Source organism: Dysidea avara, chromosome 14 (genome assembly GCF_963678975.1).
Source record: "Dysidea avara chromosome 14, odDysAvar1.4, whole genome shotgun sequence".
In the NCBI taxonomy this organism is placed as follows: Eukaryota; Metazoa; Porifera; class Demospongiae; order Dictyoceratida; family Dysideidae; genus Dysidea; species Dysidea avara.
This window is the reverse complement of record NC_089285.1, coordinates 2,663,392-2,684,132: the sequence shown is the minus strand read 5'-3', so window position 1 is coordinate 2,684,132 and position 20,741 is coordinate 2,663,392. Positions and strand designations below refer to the sequence as shown.

The following is a 20,741-nucleotide window of genomic DNA, read 5'->3' as shown; positions in this document are numbered from 1 at the left end:
CTCGGATGACGAACGAGTTGTTATTTTGTGCCAGGGTTCTATTGGGGAATATACGGAGATTTTTTTAATTAAAAAATCTCAGATACTGGAATGCCTACCCTAATAAATAAATAAATAAAAAATTCAATCAGTTAATCTAACTTTATAGATGGTATAGCTAATGTAACATACTAAAGCATACCTATTTAAAATCACGTGATTTTTAGGTTAAATTACGTAAGGTGACCACGCCTTCCCACCCCATATAATCTATAACACAAGGTTGTAATGTCTTATGGAATCCAGGTATATCATGCCACAAGAGCTTCCTGTGAATGTGACTATTTGACGTCACACGCGTGCCAATGACGCGCAGGAAATCGCACTGATGATGTCGCTATGCCGGTTCTTCGTTTGCTATATTATACTGAAACCGTTTGTATGCCCCAACAAAGTTGCACGCTAGTAACTTGTTTATTGGTTCAGTATGGCGAAGATTATAGCAATTATTTTACTCGTGATGACTCTATTAAAGTCGTGCTGGTTCTCCAAGCTAGCCGAAAATTTTCCAGTGGAGATATGTGTGATAGGTGAAGGTTCTGGTTTCACTTGTCAAAATATTGTGGAAGAGATTGGGGATCATATAACTGGTGAATGCTATTGGAGTTTTCAGCGATTTGACCAGCCAGGCCATACCACCATTGGTCCTTACTTAAGCTTAAATCAAGACAGCAAAAGTGGAGAATATTTTTGTCGGAACAGAATAAACAATCGGACTGAAGTTATAGTATTCGTGATGCCAGTTGGTAAGGAACCTATCTAGCCATCAATAGCTACATCCCATATTGTTGAGGCCAATGACGCAATGTGATTAGCTACTACACATATAAGACTAGTACTGTGGTTTGAGGTTAACAAATAAGGCGGGTAAGTAGTGTAATAAAACTAGGGAAGAATCCTCGGAAAAGTCAATGCAGGATCGATACTTTTCAACTTGCCATATAGTTCAGTGTGTTCCCAAATAGCAATGAAAGGAAACAAACAAACAAAATCACAATTATTCTAATCAACAAGATTACGACTCTCCACTAAACACAGCCCAGTGTGTTCCCAAATCCTTGGTGTGATCAAGGGGTATGAAGTGAAAGCTACATGATACATGGTCATATAATACATAGCTATATGATACAATACAAGTTATATTCTTTCGAGAGAACGCTAAGCCTAACTAAACTACTGTAATCTACGTTCCTACTTTAAAGAACCAAAGGAAGCTAATTTTTGTACTGCTGCCTCGAGTCTCAAGTATGCATCAAACCATTTGTGGCCAGGGCTGTCATGATATAGCCCTAACCACAGGGTGATATCACAATGTCACCAGAGAAATATGTGACCATGCAGATAAAAACTGAAAACCCTATCCACAGGAAAAGTCAAACTAACACTACCAGTGGATGGCTACACAGCTACTGTACTATTGGTTTTGATCCTCAGTACACTACGTATGCAAGGCTGGTTTTAAGAAGCATCTATTCTGGGGGATGTGGTAAGCTCAAATAGCAGTGTTTGTCCTTGTAGAGGACCTGACTTGACAAAGAATCAGTGGTGTACTAGTGGATCAGTGGCCTGATATAGTTGGCCAAATGTTTTCTGTGTTGATTTTGCTACATATCAGCCATTAAGAAACCAGCACAGACTTGTAATCTCATGTCTGGACTCCAGTTGTGGTCTGTTTCTATTTTATTTGATGGGAAACTCTATAAGCAACTACAAATACTATAGGGAAATGATGCATTTCTTGTGTAAATTTCCATACACCCGCTATCCTTGGAAAGTGAATTCTTTAAAACCGTGTATCTTAAAACTATTATGTGAATTGGATCACTTTCCTTTCTTTGGCCCATTCTCTGTTTCGCCTTATTATAAGTGTGTCAAAGTCTTTGATTCGGTTAGGTAATTACCTCAAGGCTACAGCATAAATTGCTGTCAGACCTTAATTCGGACACTGTAAGTTGAAAATTTATAACCCTGTGGTTTCCTTTGATCTACTTTTGTATTGACTATACCATATAGTCATTTAACAAGTTATATTTAGACTTGCTAATACTTTGCTATGTTGGGGTATCCAATTGTAAGAAACTTGCTACCATGCATACGTACCTATAACAGGTTATTATATGTGACATTTTCCTCTCATAAGTTGTATATAAACAGCCTATAGAGCTAACTAACAAATTGGTATTGATAATTTGTAAAAAGTCTGTTATCTTTATGGCCAGGAAGAAATACATGTTTCAAAATTTTGTGGCTGCTGTTTTTAGTGAGATCACATCTGATTACATGCCTTTGCAAAAGGTTTCAAGTGCACAACAAACAGATACTGCTAATACATCATTTTATATTGTTATATAGGGAACCAGTTCAGTTGTCCGCATTGTGTTGGCATGACTACCTGTCACAATGGACTCCAAGCAGAGTTTCATTTGATGGTCAATATTAACCATCAGATTATTGACAGAAAAAGATGCTCTCTCTATAGAAATGACTATGAGCTAATCTGTGATATCGGTATCAGTCACTGCCTGGTTGATATGACTGATTCTTCTGATCGATACATTGTGAAATGTCCTATTCGTGATTTTAATGTAAACATGATGTCAGCTGAGAAGAGGTTCAATTCCACTCTACCGGGCTGCACAGGTTAGTAACTGTATGGGATCATTTCTGAAGAATTACTTCATAAGAAATCATCAGTGTAGCACTTATGTGACTTCACACATAAAGGATAACAAAAAACCTTATGTGACACCAGTATATAGAATTGATATGGCAAACTGGGAGTGTTTTGACCAAGTTCTAATCTTCTTCTTGTCAATAATAAATATTTTCTGTGTGATATAGCTATGTAGTAGTCTTACTAACTTAGTGAAGTATATCCTGCATATGTTGCCTTGGTAGCAGAAGTATAGTTAACTATGTGTATGTCATCAAATATCAGGAAAGTAAAAAATCGAAGCCATGACAACTGTGTTGGCTACACTAATATTGTTTCATGACTATAGTGTACAACAATTAAGAAAAATCCCAGGGTTTCCCCAGCAATGAGCTCACTTTAATTAAATGGTTAGTGTTCTAACTTATTATAGATACGATATCCTACTACCTATACAAGGCCTCTAAGCCTGTTAATTAAAATTTTCAAATCTTGACAGTATCCATGCATAGAGTGGTGACTTGAATAATATTTTAAATGAATTCTTTTAATAGAATATGAATAAAGTATAGCAGTGCTGTATATATATCCAGTAACCCAAACTCAATGAATTAATTTATTAGCTTTAGTAGTCATGTCCATAAAGGGGCGGATCTAGAAATTTTCAGAGGGAGTTTCTGGTTCTCTGGAATTGCAACTTCAGCCTAGTTGCATGTTGAAGACCAAAAAAAAAGGCCAATACAAAAGTGCCATAATATAATACAGTATACATAATTGTCTGTAATTTTTATTACCCAGACGAATTGTAGGGGCGCACGCTATATCAGAGGGGATTTGTCCCTGCCATACCATCTTGTGACTATTAAAAGGTTGAAAATAATGTAGCCAATAGTTAGTGTAGCAAACAGTCAATGCAAACATTCTACTGATTGTGTAAGCAAAAACATTGAATAGTACCTAAATGCATCCGTGATGTACATTTCTTTGCTGTAATTACAAGTTGGTAGTTATGATTGGTACATGAATGAGTGTATAATCTTATTGATATTCCCACAAACCAGTAACAGAAAATATGCATGCATGCTTAATACTTTGAACATGGACATGCTTAAAACAAGCATTTTATTCAGGGCATAATGTGCAAAATGAATATTATGTGACTGTAGCTTTGTGAAATCCACTTTGACAGCCTTTCCAGTCATTCAATTTCAAATTCACTGAAGCATAACTTCACACTGAAGTTACTAACCAGCTTGAAACTTTTACAAACAAATGTGTTATGAGGTTCAATCTTGCCACCAAATATGTATCATTTCAAGAGACCGAGAGGCTATAGCTAAAAGTCAGAATATTGGAAAGACTATAATCTATAAACACTGCATGAATTCTCAGGTTTAAAAGTCACATCACTATTATTCCATCAATGCCTTTGACCTAAAAGATCAGTAGTGCCATAGCTATTGTATAGTGGTATAAGTATGTATATTACTGATTCAAACAAACACTAGTGTTTTTGTGATTTATAGTTTTCAGCCAAGAAGCTACTGGTCCTAGTTCAACATGTCAAGGAAGTGATGCAACATTTAAATGCCAAATATTGTCTGCCAACCACACAGCATCACCTGCTGTTTGGAGAAGAGATAGACAGTTAATAGAAAATTCTACAAAACACGCACCTGTGTTTAATACTATTGATGGGGTGACCTACCTTGTGGTTCACAGTGTATCAGTTGATGAGGATGATGGAGCTCAATATACCTGCAGTGATGCTGAAAGCACAATTAGTAGTTCTGTAATGTTAAATGTGACAGGTAATTTTTTGTATTCGGCTTTATGCAGTTGGTGTTTCTTAGCTATATACCGTAAGAACGAATAGTCCACCACTATATGTATCTGTAAAATGTTGTTTAGCAATTATCAGAATAGGCAACATATGAAAATAGTTTTTTGGGCTTTGTTTAATAAAGAATAATGTTCATTTTGTTTTGAACAGGTGTAGCTATGTTGTCAACACTCACTGTATTGTATAACAAATATGTTGATACACTAAATGGCTTGAGGTGGCAATAATATGGAATTAATTTTTTTGGAAAGTTTTATATTTAAACTATTTCTGATCACTTTTAAGGAACCATTTTGCTTGTCCATCAGGTGGCTTTATTTGACAGGTTAACAAGCATGTGATATTGGCAAAGAAACAAGCATAAGGAAAAATTAGGAATTTTAAGTCCAATTAGGGATCATAGAAATAAATTAAAACAAGGGAGGTACATGGTCTACACCTACAGATATACCAGCAGACATTTAATTTCTAATTCAGTCTACGGGCATTAAATGTCCACTAGCATATATCTGTAGGTGTAAATGTTTCACTACATTTTTCCTCATACCTAATTTTTCCCTCGTGCTTCTTCACTAGTGATGCTGTGTAATGGATTGAACATAGCTGAAAACAAAATGTAATGGCTGAGTAGTTGATGGTTGGGACACACGTTCAATTGCAAAATTAATTTATGGCATGTTTAGCACCATTCTATTTTTGATGTGGTACGTATGGGTTCAGCAGTAATGCAAAAAGGTAAACAAAACAACAGTACGATATGTATCTCTGCAATTCATCTAGTCACTATGGAAATATGGATGATGGCTAGTCACAACATGCTTGGTGAAGGAATTAGTAAGTCAACCAGTCAGTCAGTCAGTTAGTCAGTCAGCATTATGTTTTATTGGAAGTGCTTTGGGTCACACTATATATACCACCTCACCGATACTGCCAAATACGTTGTGGAGGTATATGCATCTCAACGTTGTGTGAAATGTGAATCTCCATAATCCCTAATGTATGATGTTGACCACATCTATTGACTATAACATAGAAATAGCCTATGTAGTAAATCCATTGCTGTGCAACTATGTATGTCAAGGAAAGCAAATTAAAAATATAGCTTAGCTATTGTTTTGACTGCAGTTGGTGTAGAGTCAAACTGTGTAACATTGTAGCTTTGCATATATAATAATGTACCATATAGCTGGTAATTTTCAAAAGGTTTTTATTTTCGGATATTTATAAATTCCCACGTCCAGTTGTTCTTCAAAAATAAATTCCCACAAGTGAAAGCAGCGATCCAACTTTTGGCAATTCGCTTGGTAGTCCTCAAGTTTTAGCTCAGTATTTTACTGATAATAATGGGTAAACTGTATCAATACTGTGCCAATAACCAGAAAACAGGTGATCTAGAATGGGAACTGATGCCATCTGCTCTAGAATCAGTATGGTAGGTATGTAAATAGCTAGCTACGATCGAGCCAGTGAATTTATTCCACTCGAGACTCCCTCAGTCTTCTCTCCATTGCACAGGAATGGGGATATTTCCATCAGTAAGTCAGATTTTGGCAAACATTCACGCATCTTCATGTCTTGTGACACAAATTTCCGTTTATTTGAAATCCATCCGGACTTCAAAATATGCACTCTTCAAAATTAAAATCCTTCAAAATTCAGATTTTGCTTCTTGTGCGAAATTTTCTGTTTCGAAAATAACCAGTTATACGGTATTACATAATATTTGTGTGGCTGGAGAGTGTCTAACTTGAATGCTTTCACCAAACACCCCGCATAAAGTAACAGCTCAGCCTTATTTCAGAACAAAGGTTTTGCCTACGTCAACACTAATCAACACCAATCAACAGTTTTCTATCCCCAATGAAGGTGATGATTTGTACAGGCCTTACTGAGAGTTAGACACTCTCCCCATACAAATATTATGAAATCTTGGTATTACACCCTTAAGAATATAGTATATAGTTTATTATTGTGGAATAACAATACATAAATGAATAAGAAATTAATAAAGGAGTAGTCCTGTCTTTATCAAATAATAATACTAAACTGTTAACTGATTAGATTTGTTGGGATCTAGGTTTGTAGTACATGTATGCAAACAAAATAATTCTGTGTGTTCTGCTAGCTAGTCATCTTTATGACATTAGTTAACTGGTGTCCTTTAACTGACCCCACAACTATATTAAACTTCACTCAACAAATTTACAAGACCAACAAACATAAGTTGGTAAATAGGGTACTTTGATCTGTGAAATTTAAAACTGTGTTAGGTATGTGTACAGACTTCAAATCTTTTTCATTTGCAAACCACACAACAGGCCTTCCAGGAGGAGGCCATGACCAACTGGTACACTTTTCCCTGACTCGTGATTGTGAGGGCTATCAAAACTTCAAAAGTTCTAACTTTAACCTTTGTTGAACCTTTAACAGTCAAATGTATCAAGACTTGTACGGTAGACCCACTCGTATCAGGGATAATGGGAAGGAGTGGCACCTGCGATGTAGCTGCATTGCTTACAGCTGATGCTGTTCAGGCTGTGTGGCGAAAGTGCACATAGGTGCATGAACTATTGTGACATTGCTTCAGTGCTTGATGAATATATTCAAGTAAGCATGACATCACAACTGGTAATTGTGACAACTTACAGTGGTTAATCAATTTCCTGTATTTGCTTAACATATAAGTATGTATAATCAAGGAGGGTCTCAGTGTACCTAATAGGTTTGTACATTTAATAAAACACTTCAGTTAAAATATTCACATCCCAAATTATTTGAGACGTATGTAGCACCCAACATTCAAATTGATGCTTAATACCCTTATATCTGTGCCAACTATACTGAACTTTATAGAGATCAATTTCGATCAATTTCCCTAGGAGTAACATTATTTTATTGCTATAGTAGAGTTTGTGATCATTTGTAGGTAGGCAGTTGCTATTACCCACCTTTATATACACATATTCCAAATGACAATAGCTAAGTACACTTGTAGGGTAAAAGTCATGTCAACCCAAACTCTTCTTTAAGTGCATTATATAGTGCAGCATTCACTCTATATGTTATACCTGTTAACAAGGGCTGATTGATGTAGTGGCTGGATAACACCATTGTTGTAGTCCATTCAAGCAGTAGCACATGTATTCTGTTCCACCTGATGACGTTATACAACTGTTCTATCCATAAAATATGTGTTATGTCTGTCTCACCTAGGCTTCATCATACCTAAGTTGTCATCAGTTGTACTTGTAGGGATTCTGTTCAATAGCTTGCAAAATAATTTCAGTGAGTAGCTTTACCATCACCACATTCCTATTATTGATATAATCACTTCTAACTAGTACTATAAGTTGTCAGATATAAAGAGAGTATATGACAGTACTTTCCACTATAAACTTGTAAATGAACCATTTCATGACATCATGGAAATTCATTGACACCTATACATGAGGAATTGTATTTACTGTTTCACACCTACATGTATAATACATGTATGGCTTCTTTTTTCATTCATGTGAAGCTCTTCTGAAAGGAAATAGCTATATACGTCATCAAGATGTATTAGAGCTTTCAAAAGTGTTTGATTTCCTAATTTTACATTAAGTTTCTAAATATAACCTATACATTACAGGTTCCTAGCTGTCTGTTGTATAGACTTGTGAATACTATCAAGTCTTATGTCTTCATGGCACAACTCACTACTCGTGACTAGTAGACTTTAGTGATTTCAATATTTGTAAACAATGGTTAGTAGACCTTAAGATCAGCTGCCCTTCCATACACACACACAAAATTCATGTTACTAAACAATGAGTACTGCAATCATATGCTAGCCGTTTGGTCTAGATTGGGAACACTTATATACACACTTACTGCAGATATTACTATTGCAAACAGATGTATACATACCTATTTGATGTGTGCTGTATTGAGATGTACATATAGTGTTGGTGTTATTGCAGAATGCAAACTACATATTTTTTACTGTAATCTTGTGTTCCCATAGGTCCACCAAGCAGCAGAAACATCACCATCACCCACCATTGTTTGACACACTTTACAATATTTTGGACAAGTAACTACACTACTTGTGGACCAGTGTCACATCATGTAACAACATTACACCATGATAGAGTAATACAAACGACAACAGTTAATGGTACCTCTGGCACTCTTACTGGACTGGTACCAGCTACCAATTATACTATAACTATTAACAGTTCCAACAATGCTGGACATAGCATTATAACTTCAACTACTTCCACAGTAGGACGTAAGTGTATTTATAGGTGTTCTGTTTTATCACTAGCCACTAGAGTTACTAAGGTGGATTAACAGAGTAACTTTTGTACGGGTCTTATACTTATTATCATATCATATAGTTTGGGACTTTATGTATTCTTGGTATTCTAGTATATAGACTAGAATTTATTTGTCTCCTCCTAACAGACATAACTAATCTCAGGAACAGCACCTACAATATGAACTCAGTCACCATCCTATGGGACAATGTTGTCATTGCTAGTCCTAACTGTGAAGAAGAGAAACACTATATTGTTGACCTGTCACATCCTGATGGTAAACATGTTAAGACCAATGTTACAACAAACCACATAACATTTGAGAACTTGACACAAGGCATGACATATGTTGTTACAGTAGCAGTTGCTAGTACTACAGGTGTTGCATCATCAAGTGAAATAATAAATGTGACAACTGCCACACAGCTAGAAACAGATAAAGGTTGCAATATATGTTGTGTAAACATTTATTGTAGTAACTAGTAATGTGTCATGCAAGTAGGATACTATACTTAATGAATGCATTAAAAACATATAACAGTAACATTCATGAAGAAGTGCACTCTGTCAAGGAATAATCTTAAGAAGTACTACATTATTTTATGTTGTCTTTTTTTTCTTTCTTTATGCTTAACATCCTTGTGATGTCATGATAACTGTTCTGTTGTCCAACAAGATTAGATAGCACATATGTCAGTAAAACATGTACAACTTGTTTGATCATCATACATTCTGCCACTTACTACTAGCTAGCATATACAATCAACTCTGTTGTATTAGCTGGAGTTCATTATATAAGCACATGATATATAACTTATGCAGGCAAATGATGTTTAGTTATATTTGCCTATGTTTAGGTGATGAAAGCTCTGCTATACCCATCACTGTAACACTTGTTATTGTTACTGTTCTGCTGATCATAACCTTTTTGATTACGATCATTGGTTTTCTGTGGTACAGCAGTAAGTTAACAATATTTCTTGCAAACGTGTTTATGTGACATGAGCTTCTATAGAACATCGCAACAACTCAAAACCCCTACCAGATGATAGTATAAGTGCTTTAAGTGTACATTGTCCTGAACAGGAAACAGTAAAGGGTAAGTAAAATGCACCCATAACTTGCACTGTTATACATGCAAATTTTAATGGATGCAGATTTACAGATTAGCTATTTTAGTCCACTTTAGCTAAATTAAATTTTCATTCCCACCCCCATACTGTCCCATCTTTATCCTTCCTCAGTTTGGTGCCAAAATTATATTTTAAAGAGTGAGGCTGAAAATATAGATATACTCTAATAGAACACTCAAACTATGTTTCCTCCGCATCAGCAATGTGCATGTTTGTCTACCCTATTATAGTCCATGTTCACATTTTCTGATTGTGAAACACAAACATGTGCTCAATACTTAAAATGTCTGGTATTGATCATGAATCCATGCATTACCTCACAGTATATTATACTTATGTATCTTACAACTGTACCAACAGTTTACCAAGTGTGTACATGATCTTTTATACTGTAATGCTGTACAGTGCATGCAGTACGAAGTGCGCAAAGCACATTCAGCATGCCAAGCATGCTCCTGTTGGGGGTTCTGGGGGGCATGCCCCCTAGAAAAATAGGTGCTAAAAGATTGAATCTGGTGGCACTTTTGCAAAATGTATTTTCAAATGTACATACGTACAACGAATCCTTCCACTATATATTAGCTATAGTTGCTGGTTTAGAAACCATGATGATATTCAATCTTGTGATACACTCATGACATCATACAAGGTAAGTATTGAGGAGCTCTGCCCTTTTCATCTAAAAGTTGGGGGAGCTCCAACCCCTCTACTGTACACGTAAAAATTTGAAAACTTTGTAAATTTCGTAGATCACCTTTCACCTATGAAAATTTTCCTCCGGATCCAGCAATTATGCTAATAATTAGCTATAGTACTGCCTAGCTATAAACGTTTTCCTTCCAATCTTGCCATAGTCGCTCATCTATGGAAGTTTTCTACCTTGGAACTTTTACGTATGCAGTAGCCCCCACCTTCCACCACCACTGTAAAATTCATATTTCTACTTAAGTAGTCAGAGGCTAAAATGACTGCAGTTACTACCAGGGCCGCTATATAGTGATGCTATACCCTAGTCAGCCTCTCCTTACATAGACAAATACCTCTAACACTGAATTTGCGTATTATTAAATATTGTGATCTGAGTGATGTTTACATAATTAAGTATATGCAGATGTGCTTGTTTCAATTATAGCATCACTTGCTTTCTTTTCTTGTAGAAGCCACAGGTACTCCTCACTATGATGCATTTGGACACATATCAGAATCTGATGGTATGTCAACACTGTTGTAACTTTATACGTACTTCCTCACAAACACTAATGTACATGTGTAGCTCTACTATTCATCAATGTCTATTATGTATTAATCCTCCAAGTCATTTGTAGAACATCGTGTTCAAACCTTAGAATATTAATACACATTGTTCTCCTGCTGAGTGATTTATTCAGACTTCAGAAACATTCACTGTGTAGTATTTAGCAAAATGCAACTACTTAAAACGTAGTCATGGAACTTGTCATAGTGTTTGATTGTGGGTTTCAAAAATGTAATGTGGTTAAATTAAATACCAAGCCTTGTTCTAAGTCAGTTAGGAACCACGCCTTTGGCTCTTCATAATTTTAGAAACCTTTTGATATGTCATCTGAAAGCCCTGGTATCCCTGGTAGTCATGCGGTATACCAAAAGACATATGTTGAGTTGAAGCAAAATTTATCAGTGAAAAAATCAAGCCCATATGTAGCCTTAGCCATTATTGAGTTAAGCACTTACTAGGGACCCGCCGGTTATGCTGGCATGATTATGCTGGCATATTTATGAGCATAATGGGTGCCTGAACACATTGAGCATAATGCTAGCATAATAGGAAGAATATTTGAGCCATACTACAAATCCTTCATAGTAAAAATAAATATCACAGAAAAAGATCGATATACTCTAATGGAACAGTCAATAACTCTAATAGAACAATCTGTCAGCTGACTGTTCTTTTAGAGTATATCGATCTTTTCTGTCACATGTATTTTGAGAGCAAAGATGTACTTCAGCCACTTTTTATGTGCCCATAACTGCAAATTTAATAGTAAAACATGGGAAATGAGGCATAAAGCTTGAGCATAATTTGAGCATAATTGTTAAATTTTTTTAGCAGTGCAGCATAGCATAATAGGTAAAATTTTGAGCATAATAAGCGGGTCCCTAGCACTTACGCTTGAGTGAAGATACCAAAGTATTGGTTAGTCAGGCAGTAAATAATTCCACTAATGTCAGTTTGCATTCACCTGAGTCCCCAACAAAAAAACTAATAGCAAAAAAAGGAACATGTGTTCATTCCCACTGGTTTTGGAACAAGTATGTTTTCATGTTGTGAACATGTCTGTATGCCTGAACCATTCTTAATAAATGTATGGGGTATTTTTACAGCTTCATATCACTTGTTCTTGCTTGCATCAACGTGCTTTTCGATAAACAGTTTTGGCATGTGAAGGGCTTCACAGTGCCATTAAATGTGTAGACAGCTGGCTCATGTAACAAGAGTTATTAACAAGAAAGAAGGACTCAGACAGACTATACGTTTTTTTTTAAGCAATTCACTTTGGGTTGTACTGAAGACACTTTTGGGCTTGCATGGTTATACCTCATCAATACTACCAAGGCTCTGTGAAGATATTTGCTGGTTTCTGATCTTGGATTGTGAGAATATGCAAACCTCCATGATCCTGTTGATAAAACTGTCACCCTCAAGTATAAACGTGCATGTACAACATCACCATGGCATTTATATACGCAACTGTAATATTTTACTAGTCTAATAAAACTATCATATCTGAATGATAAGTCACCCATATATCAATTCAGGAAATAGTATTGAAAATAATACAATGCCCTATATTTAAAAGAAACAAGATTCAGCTTACTGAAGAAATGCATGTGCATGTGCGTGTGCATCTTTTCTAGCATTCAGATAGTACATGGATTTAAAGCCAGGATGAATACATTAACTATTTCTACATAGAGTTATGTACCTGTACTGTGTAGTACACTAGCACATTTAGTAGTTGTCACTTAAATTTTAGGAGCTGCAAGTCTAGTACACTACCAGCCAACAAACAACAATAATGCAGCTACAGGTAAAGTTGTTATTTGTTTTCATAACTTTGTACTGTGTTATGTGTACAATAGTGATATGTATAGAATGTACATCTAACAAATGGCAAATTTGAGTATGCCTATATTGCAAGTTGTTTTGCTTGTTTTATATACCAAAAAATAATGTAGATAACTACAGAAATATGTAGCATTGTTTTCTACGGGATAATGTAGCATATATATATATATATATATATATATTATACAAGTTTTAGAGATGTAGTTAAACTATATAGTGTTAGTTTAGTATGTGTAAAAGTGTTGTTGTTTATGAAGTATACTTGTCATCATTGAATGCTCTATTAGAATGTTTTGGATTTAAAAGTTCAGGGTTTGTAAAGCATAATTATGTCTTTGAAGTTTTGTTATTTATGTATAACATAATTAAGGCTAACTACTTGTTACAGAGCTACAAAAAATAAGTTAATTTGTTGTCAGGATAATCTCTCTAATAAAGCAGCCAAAGATAATGCATTTTTTCTTAAACCTTTACTAACCACCTTATCACTAATGGCAACTGATATTTTTAATATATATCAGTTATACGTTAAGCAATATGTATAATTAGTTAATTATAGCTAATATAAAGATATTCTCTGTTTGGGTTTTAACAAATTTCATTCCAGTTGCAGTTCACCCAAAGCATGTATTCATTTTGTACGCAATTGAGAATGAGCATACGACAGCAAAAATACATGAATTTTCAGATTATTTGAGATCAAAATGTGAGATTGATGCTGATGTAGATCTGTATCATAGCTCTGAAAAGATATCTAGTTGGCCACTGTGGGTAGAGCAACAATGTAAAACTAAGAAAGGATTTATTATTTTGATTTGGTCAGATGGAATGGACAAAATATTAAATCACAGTGATATCAACAATAATAATCCAATCCAAATGACCTATGCTCACTTACATCGGCAGTCACTACTTAGTTTAATAGATGAAAGGCGTCAGGATGTTGTAGTGGTGTGCTTGGACTCCAACAGAGAATTACTTTACATAAAGCAGAGTTTACCATTAAACTTAAAACAAGGAACAGTTTATAACATTTCACTTAAGGATTTACACATGATGACAGATAATCAAGTACAGCAGTTTGCTACTGTAAGAAATCTACTGTCAGTTTTAAAACATCAGCAAGAGTTTGAGAGACCAGGTAAGCAAGAAGTGTCATGAAGTACGATGCACTTTGCATAGAGTAGTCCACTGTATGGATATCTATATCATGTGACAAGAAAGATGCACTAGTTGTGAGCATGACTGCACACACCAGCTTGCACCAATACTTAAATCACTAAACTACACAAGTAGTTAGTTCTATAGCTACACTGGGTGCAACTTATATAGCTAACTTGCTTTTCTCAGCTCAACAATTTGTACAAGCCTGTGGAGATATTCATGGCCTTGAAATCATCCACAGCAAGGTGGGAAATGTCTCAAATTTGTTAACAAGAACAGTTTTACTAGCTGTGTGGCTTCTGGAAGGCATCCTGTACCGTATAGTGGGAAATTTTTGAGGGATGAAACTTTCACGAAACTGTACAAAATACAATTTTCACGTTTTTAAATTCACGAAAGTCTAGAAAGCAGGTAATAGCAATGTGTATAAACTGAAACATTTCACAATTATGTTTTCAAGAAGCTATCATCACTCGTGAAATTCACAAAAGTTTCGTCCCTCGAAAATTTCCGGCTATACGGTATACCTTCTATTATCTTCCTCTTTTATTTACTTGTGCATATTGATTTGTGATGCTTATAAATTTATAGTAGTATCAATCCTATGCTAATCCTGTACAACTAGATTGTTATAAAGTGATTTGCAAAAGTATGCCTTGACAGGTATATGTCACTGTTATTATAATTTTGTCCTAGACACAGGCTCAGACAACATGAAGCAGACCAGTTAGTCATCGTACTCAAGCTAGCAATCATTATTTATTGTAACAGTACTATCACTGTTAACACCATGGTTTAATTGATAATGTACTAATGTTATTTGCCCATTGTGGACAGGTCATATTGTGTGCAGGTCATATTGTGTGCATTACCATTTGAACTTTAATATCATATTAATTTTTCATTTTTTTCATTTGTTAAGCTCATTCATGTCTGCAAACTTGCATGCCATGAGCTTAGTGGATAACATGATGATATGAATCAGATATATATTTACGTGTAATTGAGGCTCATACACCAAGATTATGTGCCATTGAGTGTTCCATAACTAATAACCCATAAACAACATACCAGTGGAGAAAAGGAGTATATAGCCATCTGTATAGGTGACCCTGGGCATTGCATCCATTATGTTGATGTGGTATTGAAATGCTATAGCAATGCAGAGGCCCATTGATTTTTGTGTGTGTAAAGTTATCAGGTAAACTTTGCTGATGTTAGTCACAGATCGCAGTATCATTGGGTAGGATGTGAGGGACCACTATTAGATCAGGAACTCAAAAGTGCATGGACTGCTTGGGCCAGTAAATAGCTGGCTAATAACAAACTGATGAACCACTGGACCCCTAACAATCTATAATTTAGATGTATCCTTATGTGCAATTGACCAATTAATAACCCCAATCCACAGGAATGGAACTATCCATACCTCCACGCATGCCAGGTCTCCAAGTTGGAATATCATGACTTTTAACATACCGATGATTTTCAACTGGTTGAGGAACATATATGCATTCATTGTCGTACATGTATAGATTACCATCATAAATTATGCACAAACAACTCAGTAGCACCAAAGTTACTAAATTTTGTAGTATAGATCATAATGAGCAGCAGTAACAAGCAAAATCTTATCTAACATGATCATTGCTAACCAAGTATGTACCTTCTGATTAATTATAATACCTAGCTGGTATATAAACAGTTGTTAGCTGTTGAAGTGCTAAAGCTGCAAATTTTCTAAAATGGCACATCTTACTTTTTGACTAGTTGACTATTTGTTGCAGCTTGTCAATTTATTCTCTTAGAATTTTACATCTTTGTTGTTCCATAATACGATTATTGAAGTATTTCATCAAATCTTAACTCTGTTGTCGAATTTGTCAAGTCATTATGTTTGCATTGTACGGTATAGGAAACAGTCTTTGTTGAAAAATTGGGTTTATCACAAGCACCATCAATACTAAACAGTGCATCTAACAACTACAATAAAGGATGTGTACAAAACATAAACTAGCTAAGCATAAATACAGTAACAATAAAAAGGATTGCTATATAATCACTCCACTAAAAATCATACAAAACTTTCTTTGTCTGATACAAACACATGTAACACTTTTACACATTAGGGGATAGCTAGTTACACAGATTGAGTTTGGTAAAACACACCCCATACCTACACCAAGTGTCCACTAGCAAATTACACACAAGTTTCACAATGTTGCTGCTGTATAGTGTTGACAAGTGTTTGTGGACTGGCTGGTGTGAGCAAATCGGATAAATCTCCTAGCTGTGTTTCCTCAGCTTGGTTACTGGTTTGCATCTGTGTGGCGTCCATACACTCAACACCATAAGACATCTCAGTACCATCTTCCCTGTATTTTGACATTCCATAGCTAATGTTTAGATTGTTATGAATTCCTGATAAAGATGTGAAAGATTGTGGTTCTTGTTGGTCTGCTACTGAAGGAAGAGTTACTACACTAACTTCCCTACTGCTATCAACTGCTGGAAAGCTAAATTGTCTGGAGTTATGTTTGGCTTCCTTTGGTTCGCATGTTGTGTCCATTGTATTTGATGATGGAGAGTTTGGTTCATCAGGGAAACTACTAATATTGTTGGTGATATGTAGTTCAGTTTGTACTGACAAATTCTCTTTGCTTGGTAACATTGTATTTGTAGGCTCCTTACACAGAAATTGAATATCACTCTTTGTCGGTGTTGGTGGTGCAGTTATAGTACAATTACACATCGTACAATTTCCTCCTTTATTCGAACACATCCACCTAGAATATATGACATTTGCTAAATAGTAGACACACTTGACCATGAATATGGAATTATAAGTGCTCTAATAGAGCAGTGTGCATACATTATGCATTGGGCTATACAACACCAACACACAGATATGCTAAAACACAACAAACTGCATGACACACCTGTTCAACACAAGAGCAACAATCAAGCATATCACCACTAGGGTTAACACAGACAAGCTGAATGTTATTGCAACTACTGAAACATTTTGGCTTTCAGAATGTTTGTCATCATCACCTTGAGGAGTAATTGTCACATTGTTTGTCACATTATTGGTAGTACTCCTACAAGACCTATCATCACATACATATAATGTAGCAATCTGAAGATCAAGTTGAGTTGTTAATTGACTATTTTCTAAAACTTCTTTTATATTTCCTGCCATAAATCCATCCACAGTAACATCAAGATATGCTGTTTTGTCTCCAGCACATTGAAATCTCTCTGAAGTCAAAGAAACACTGCAATCACAAAGCTCAAAAATGTTCTGCTTTAGAGCATCCAACAATTGTCTTTCAAAGTTGCCAGTCTAAATATAATATTTCATTACAAATAACTTTGCTGATGTATTTCTCACCTTAATAAACTTGCAATCATCATCACGAACAATAACAAGGAAAGAGATGCTACTAGTTGTGTTGCTAATGTCTGCAAATAAAAATAACTACTTTAAAGCTAGTATGATAAAAGTTTGATAGCTACAACAAAACAATGAAGACAACCTCCTGAGTAAAACATGCATTAGCATACATACATTAAAGATATGGAGTATAGCTGGGAAACCTAGGCTGCTTTATGACACATAATTATTTGTTTATGTGCATCTTAATTAACACTTGATCTTTGTTTATTAATTGTGTACCTAGTTGCTACGAAATAAGGGTTAATTAAATTTTGTTTATTCTACAGTGTAATTTGTATCATCTGTGGCATGCTAAAGTGCTTAGGTTGTGATACAGTTTTTCTCTACATGTGCAGTTGCTTCTACATGAGTTTCATTGCTGGTGTACCATGCCTCATGGTAGCCTGGGTAGGATTAAGTTAGAATCTCCCTATGAACCACAAGGACACTATAGTGCAATGCATACAGTTGTGCTTCCCTTTGAAATAGATACTGATTGCACACTGTAATAAAATTACACAGTAATAACAATCTCACTTTACACCATGATAGATTCTATTACACTCTAAACAGTCAAAGCAAATTGCACTACAGGCAGATATATAGTCAATAAAAACTTGCACACAACTTGCTGTAGTATCCTATTGTTCAGTAGGGAAATATCCCATTGCGCAAGGGTATTATAACCATCTGTCACCTTTACCACAATGAAATTGTGTACAGGAAAGTGCTAGTATTTGTACCACATGATTCAGTTATGATGGCTTCTTTTTATGTGGCACAAAGCAAATTGGTCCCCTCCTATTCTCGTTACAGGAAGCCATTATCATTAACTTCATTGTATGAGTGTGCACATAAACAACACTGTTATACAACATAATATGCTAACTGCAAACAACAACACACTTACCATACACATAGAGATAGTGACTCTCTGTTATAATAATTTCTGAAACATTTAATTTACCAACACACTGATAGTGTCCAGTATCACTGAATGAAGCTGTGAAGTTATACTGAGATCCTTGTATTGTCTTTCCCAGTGGAGTTATTATATGGAAAAGAGGAAGATTTCCTTCCAACAGGGAACATGTTAATTGAACTGATTCTCCAACAGGTACTATTCTTGGTCCAACTGTTGATATCTTTGGGGGAGCTAAATTAACAACAGTACTATAGTGTGCAACACTACATATTTTGTATGTACCTTCGAGTACCCAAATAGATATGACTAGTGTTTCATGATAGCAACACTATTAACTTATAGCTGCATTCCATTATAAGTAAAAGGGACTATTATAAAGGAAGCCTTGGAATATTTGATGCTACACAAAGCACATAAACATGCACAACAAGGCTTCACTACACAATGAATAGTTATAGCTATGCACAGTCTCCACAAAGTGCTAACCTTCTATATGAAGATATGCTGGATATTGCTTCAATGTTAATACTCCATCAACAGTGCAGTAATAGACTCCTTCATCACTTTTTGTTACATTGGTGAACGTTAAAGCAACATGTGTACCATTATTCGTTATGAGATTATCAGGAAGATTTCTCCCATGTCCTATCCAACCAAATAATGCAGAAGGTGTTCCAATGTTAACGATCTTACACAACAGGGTCACATTGTACCCAGCATAACCAGTATAGTTTGTCTTGACAACTTCAATATCTGGAGCAACTACAGTATAGATAAGACACACTAGAGTCTCATAAATACAAAGTGGCATGAAATTTGGGGGGCAACATTGGTAACAATTAAAACCAATCAGCAGAAATTGTTTGGTTACTAGCTAAGCACATATTGTATACTTGAAGACGTACGTGCGTGCGTGCGTGCGTGTGTGCGTGCGTGCATGCGTGTGTGGTGTACCATGTGAGCAGAGATACCTGTAAAATAAGGGGTAATATATAATGACATATTAGATGCATTGTTTTGTACCAATTTGTATGGGTGGGCTATTCATTGCTTGGCTGCAAAAGGATTCAGTAATGTAGCACTTTATTACAATGTTGACAGAGTCACATTTAGCAATCCATGAAATATACACACATGTCACATGCACTGCCATTACTATGTTGGTTCATCACCCTCTCCCATCATCTGCCCAATATATATATATGCCAAATAAAATAATGTGATGACTATGAAACAGCTTTTTACCTGCAATACTGACATTAACAAGTTCACTGCAGTTGCTACCACCTGGTGTTCTTCCACCTGGCAAACAGCAAAAATACTGTCCCTGATCAACTCTTCTAACTCTTGGATAGAATGTTAGAACATGTTGCTGACTGAATACCATTGCTGGTGGTCCTGAAGCAGTGATCTGATGCAGTGACCCATTTGAAAAGTGTCGATACCACCAAGCATTTAAAATGTTGTTGCTACTTGTGTCATCATCAGTCCTACTGTAGCAGTGTATATGTACCACATCCTTATCTTTATCTTCCAGCACATAAACAATGGATGGAGAAGTCATCAACTTGGTCACAGCAACTCCTACAAAACATCATTCATAATATGCAGCTAGAAATGTTATAGCTAATAACACCAATTACTGCTAAAGGGCTCATTCACCTGTATAGCTACAGTAGTGAGCTGAAGCCAATTATAGCTACGTACTACTGAGCTATGCATGATAAGAGCTTGTCTCACAGCGTAGCAATCAGGACACATTCTAGTGTTTTACTGTACCCAACCAGCTTCGTCTACTGTACCGTAGATAAGCGTATGTGCATGAGTATATCTACTGGTACCTTTTTCATGAAGCAGCATCACCAAGACGATACAAAAGAGCCGCTTTATTGTGCTCGTAGCACTATTCGTAAATCGAGGCATCAATCGGGTCAAAACTGGATTAAGTCATGAACAAGCTACAATCTGACTGGAGCACACGGATTTACAGGACAAACAAAAACTGCCAACGCGAGTCTATTCGTATTGGTTTAGTATGTTGTAAACATTCTCATGTGCATAGTTTGTATTCTTCGGGCGCGCGCTAAAGTTTTCCAGTAAAGAATGAGGTTGGCCGTCCGGCAATAACTATAAGTATT

General features: G+C 35.7%; 2 protein-coding genes across 2 annotated transcripts; one reads left to right on the top strand and one right to left on the bottom strand.

Annotated features, from left to right (window-relative positions):
• Positions 1 to 411: 411 nt before the first annotated feature.
• On the top strand, positions 412 to 15,152 carry LOC136244278 (uncharacterized). The gene is made up of 11 exons (XM_066035823.1): positions 412 to 785; positions 2,392 to 2,679; positions 4,219 to 4,503; positions 8,542 to 8,808; positions 8,985 to 9,278; positions 9,694 to 9,798; positions 9,852 to 9,935; positions 11,127 to 11,180; positions 12,984 to 13,037; positions 13,683 to 14,216; positions 14,936 to 15,152. The coding sequence occupies exons 1-11, from the start codon at positions 467 to 469 to the stop codon at positions 14,968 to 14,970; spliced, it is 2,319 nt and encodes a 772-aa protein (XP_065891895.1). The 5' UTR covers positions 412 to 466; the 3' UTR covers positions 14,971 to 15,152.
• A 1,023-nt stretch (positions 15,153 to 16,175) lies between these two features.
• Positions 16,176 to 20,632, bottom strand: LOC136244279 (uncharacterized). The gene is made up of 7 exons (XM_066035824.1): positions 20,445 to 20,632; positions 19,849 to 20,187; positions 19,090 to 19,365; positions 18,589 to 18,834; positions 17,634 to 17,704; positions 17,179 to 17,585; positions 16,176 to 17,025 (listed from the first exon to the last, which is right to left on the bottom strand). Exons 1-7 carry the CDS (start codon positions 20,524 to 20,526, stop codon positions 16,440 to 16,442), a joined length of 2,007 nt encoding a protein of 668 aa, XP_065891896.1. The 5' UTR covers positions 20,527 to 20,632; the 3' UTR covers positions 16,176 to 16,439.
• Positions 20,633 to 20,741: the final 109 nt, after the last annotated feature.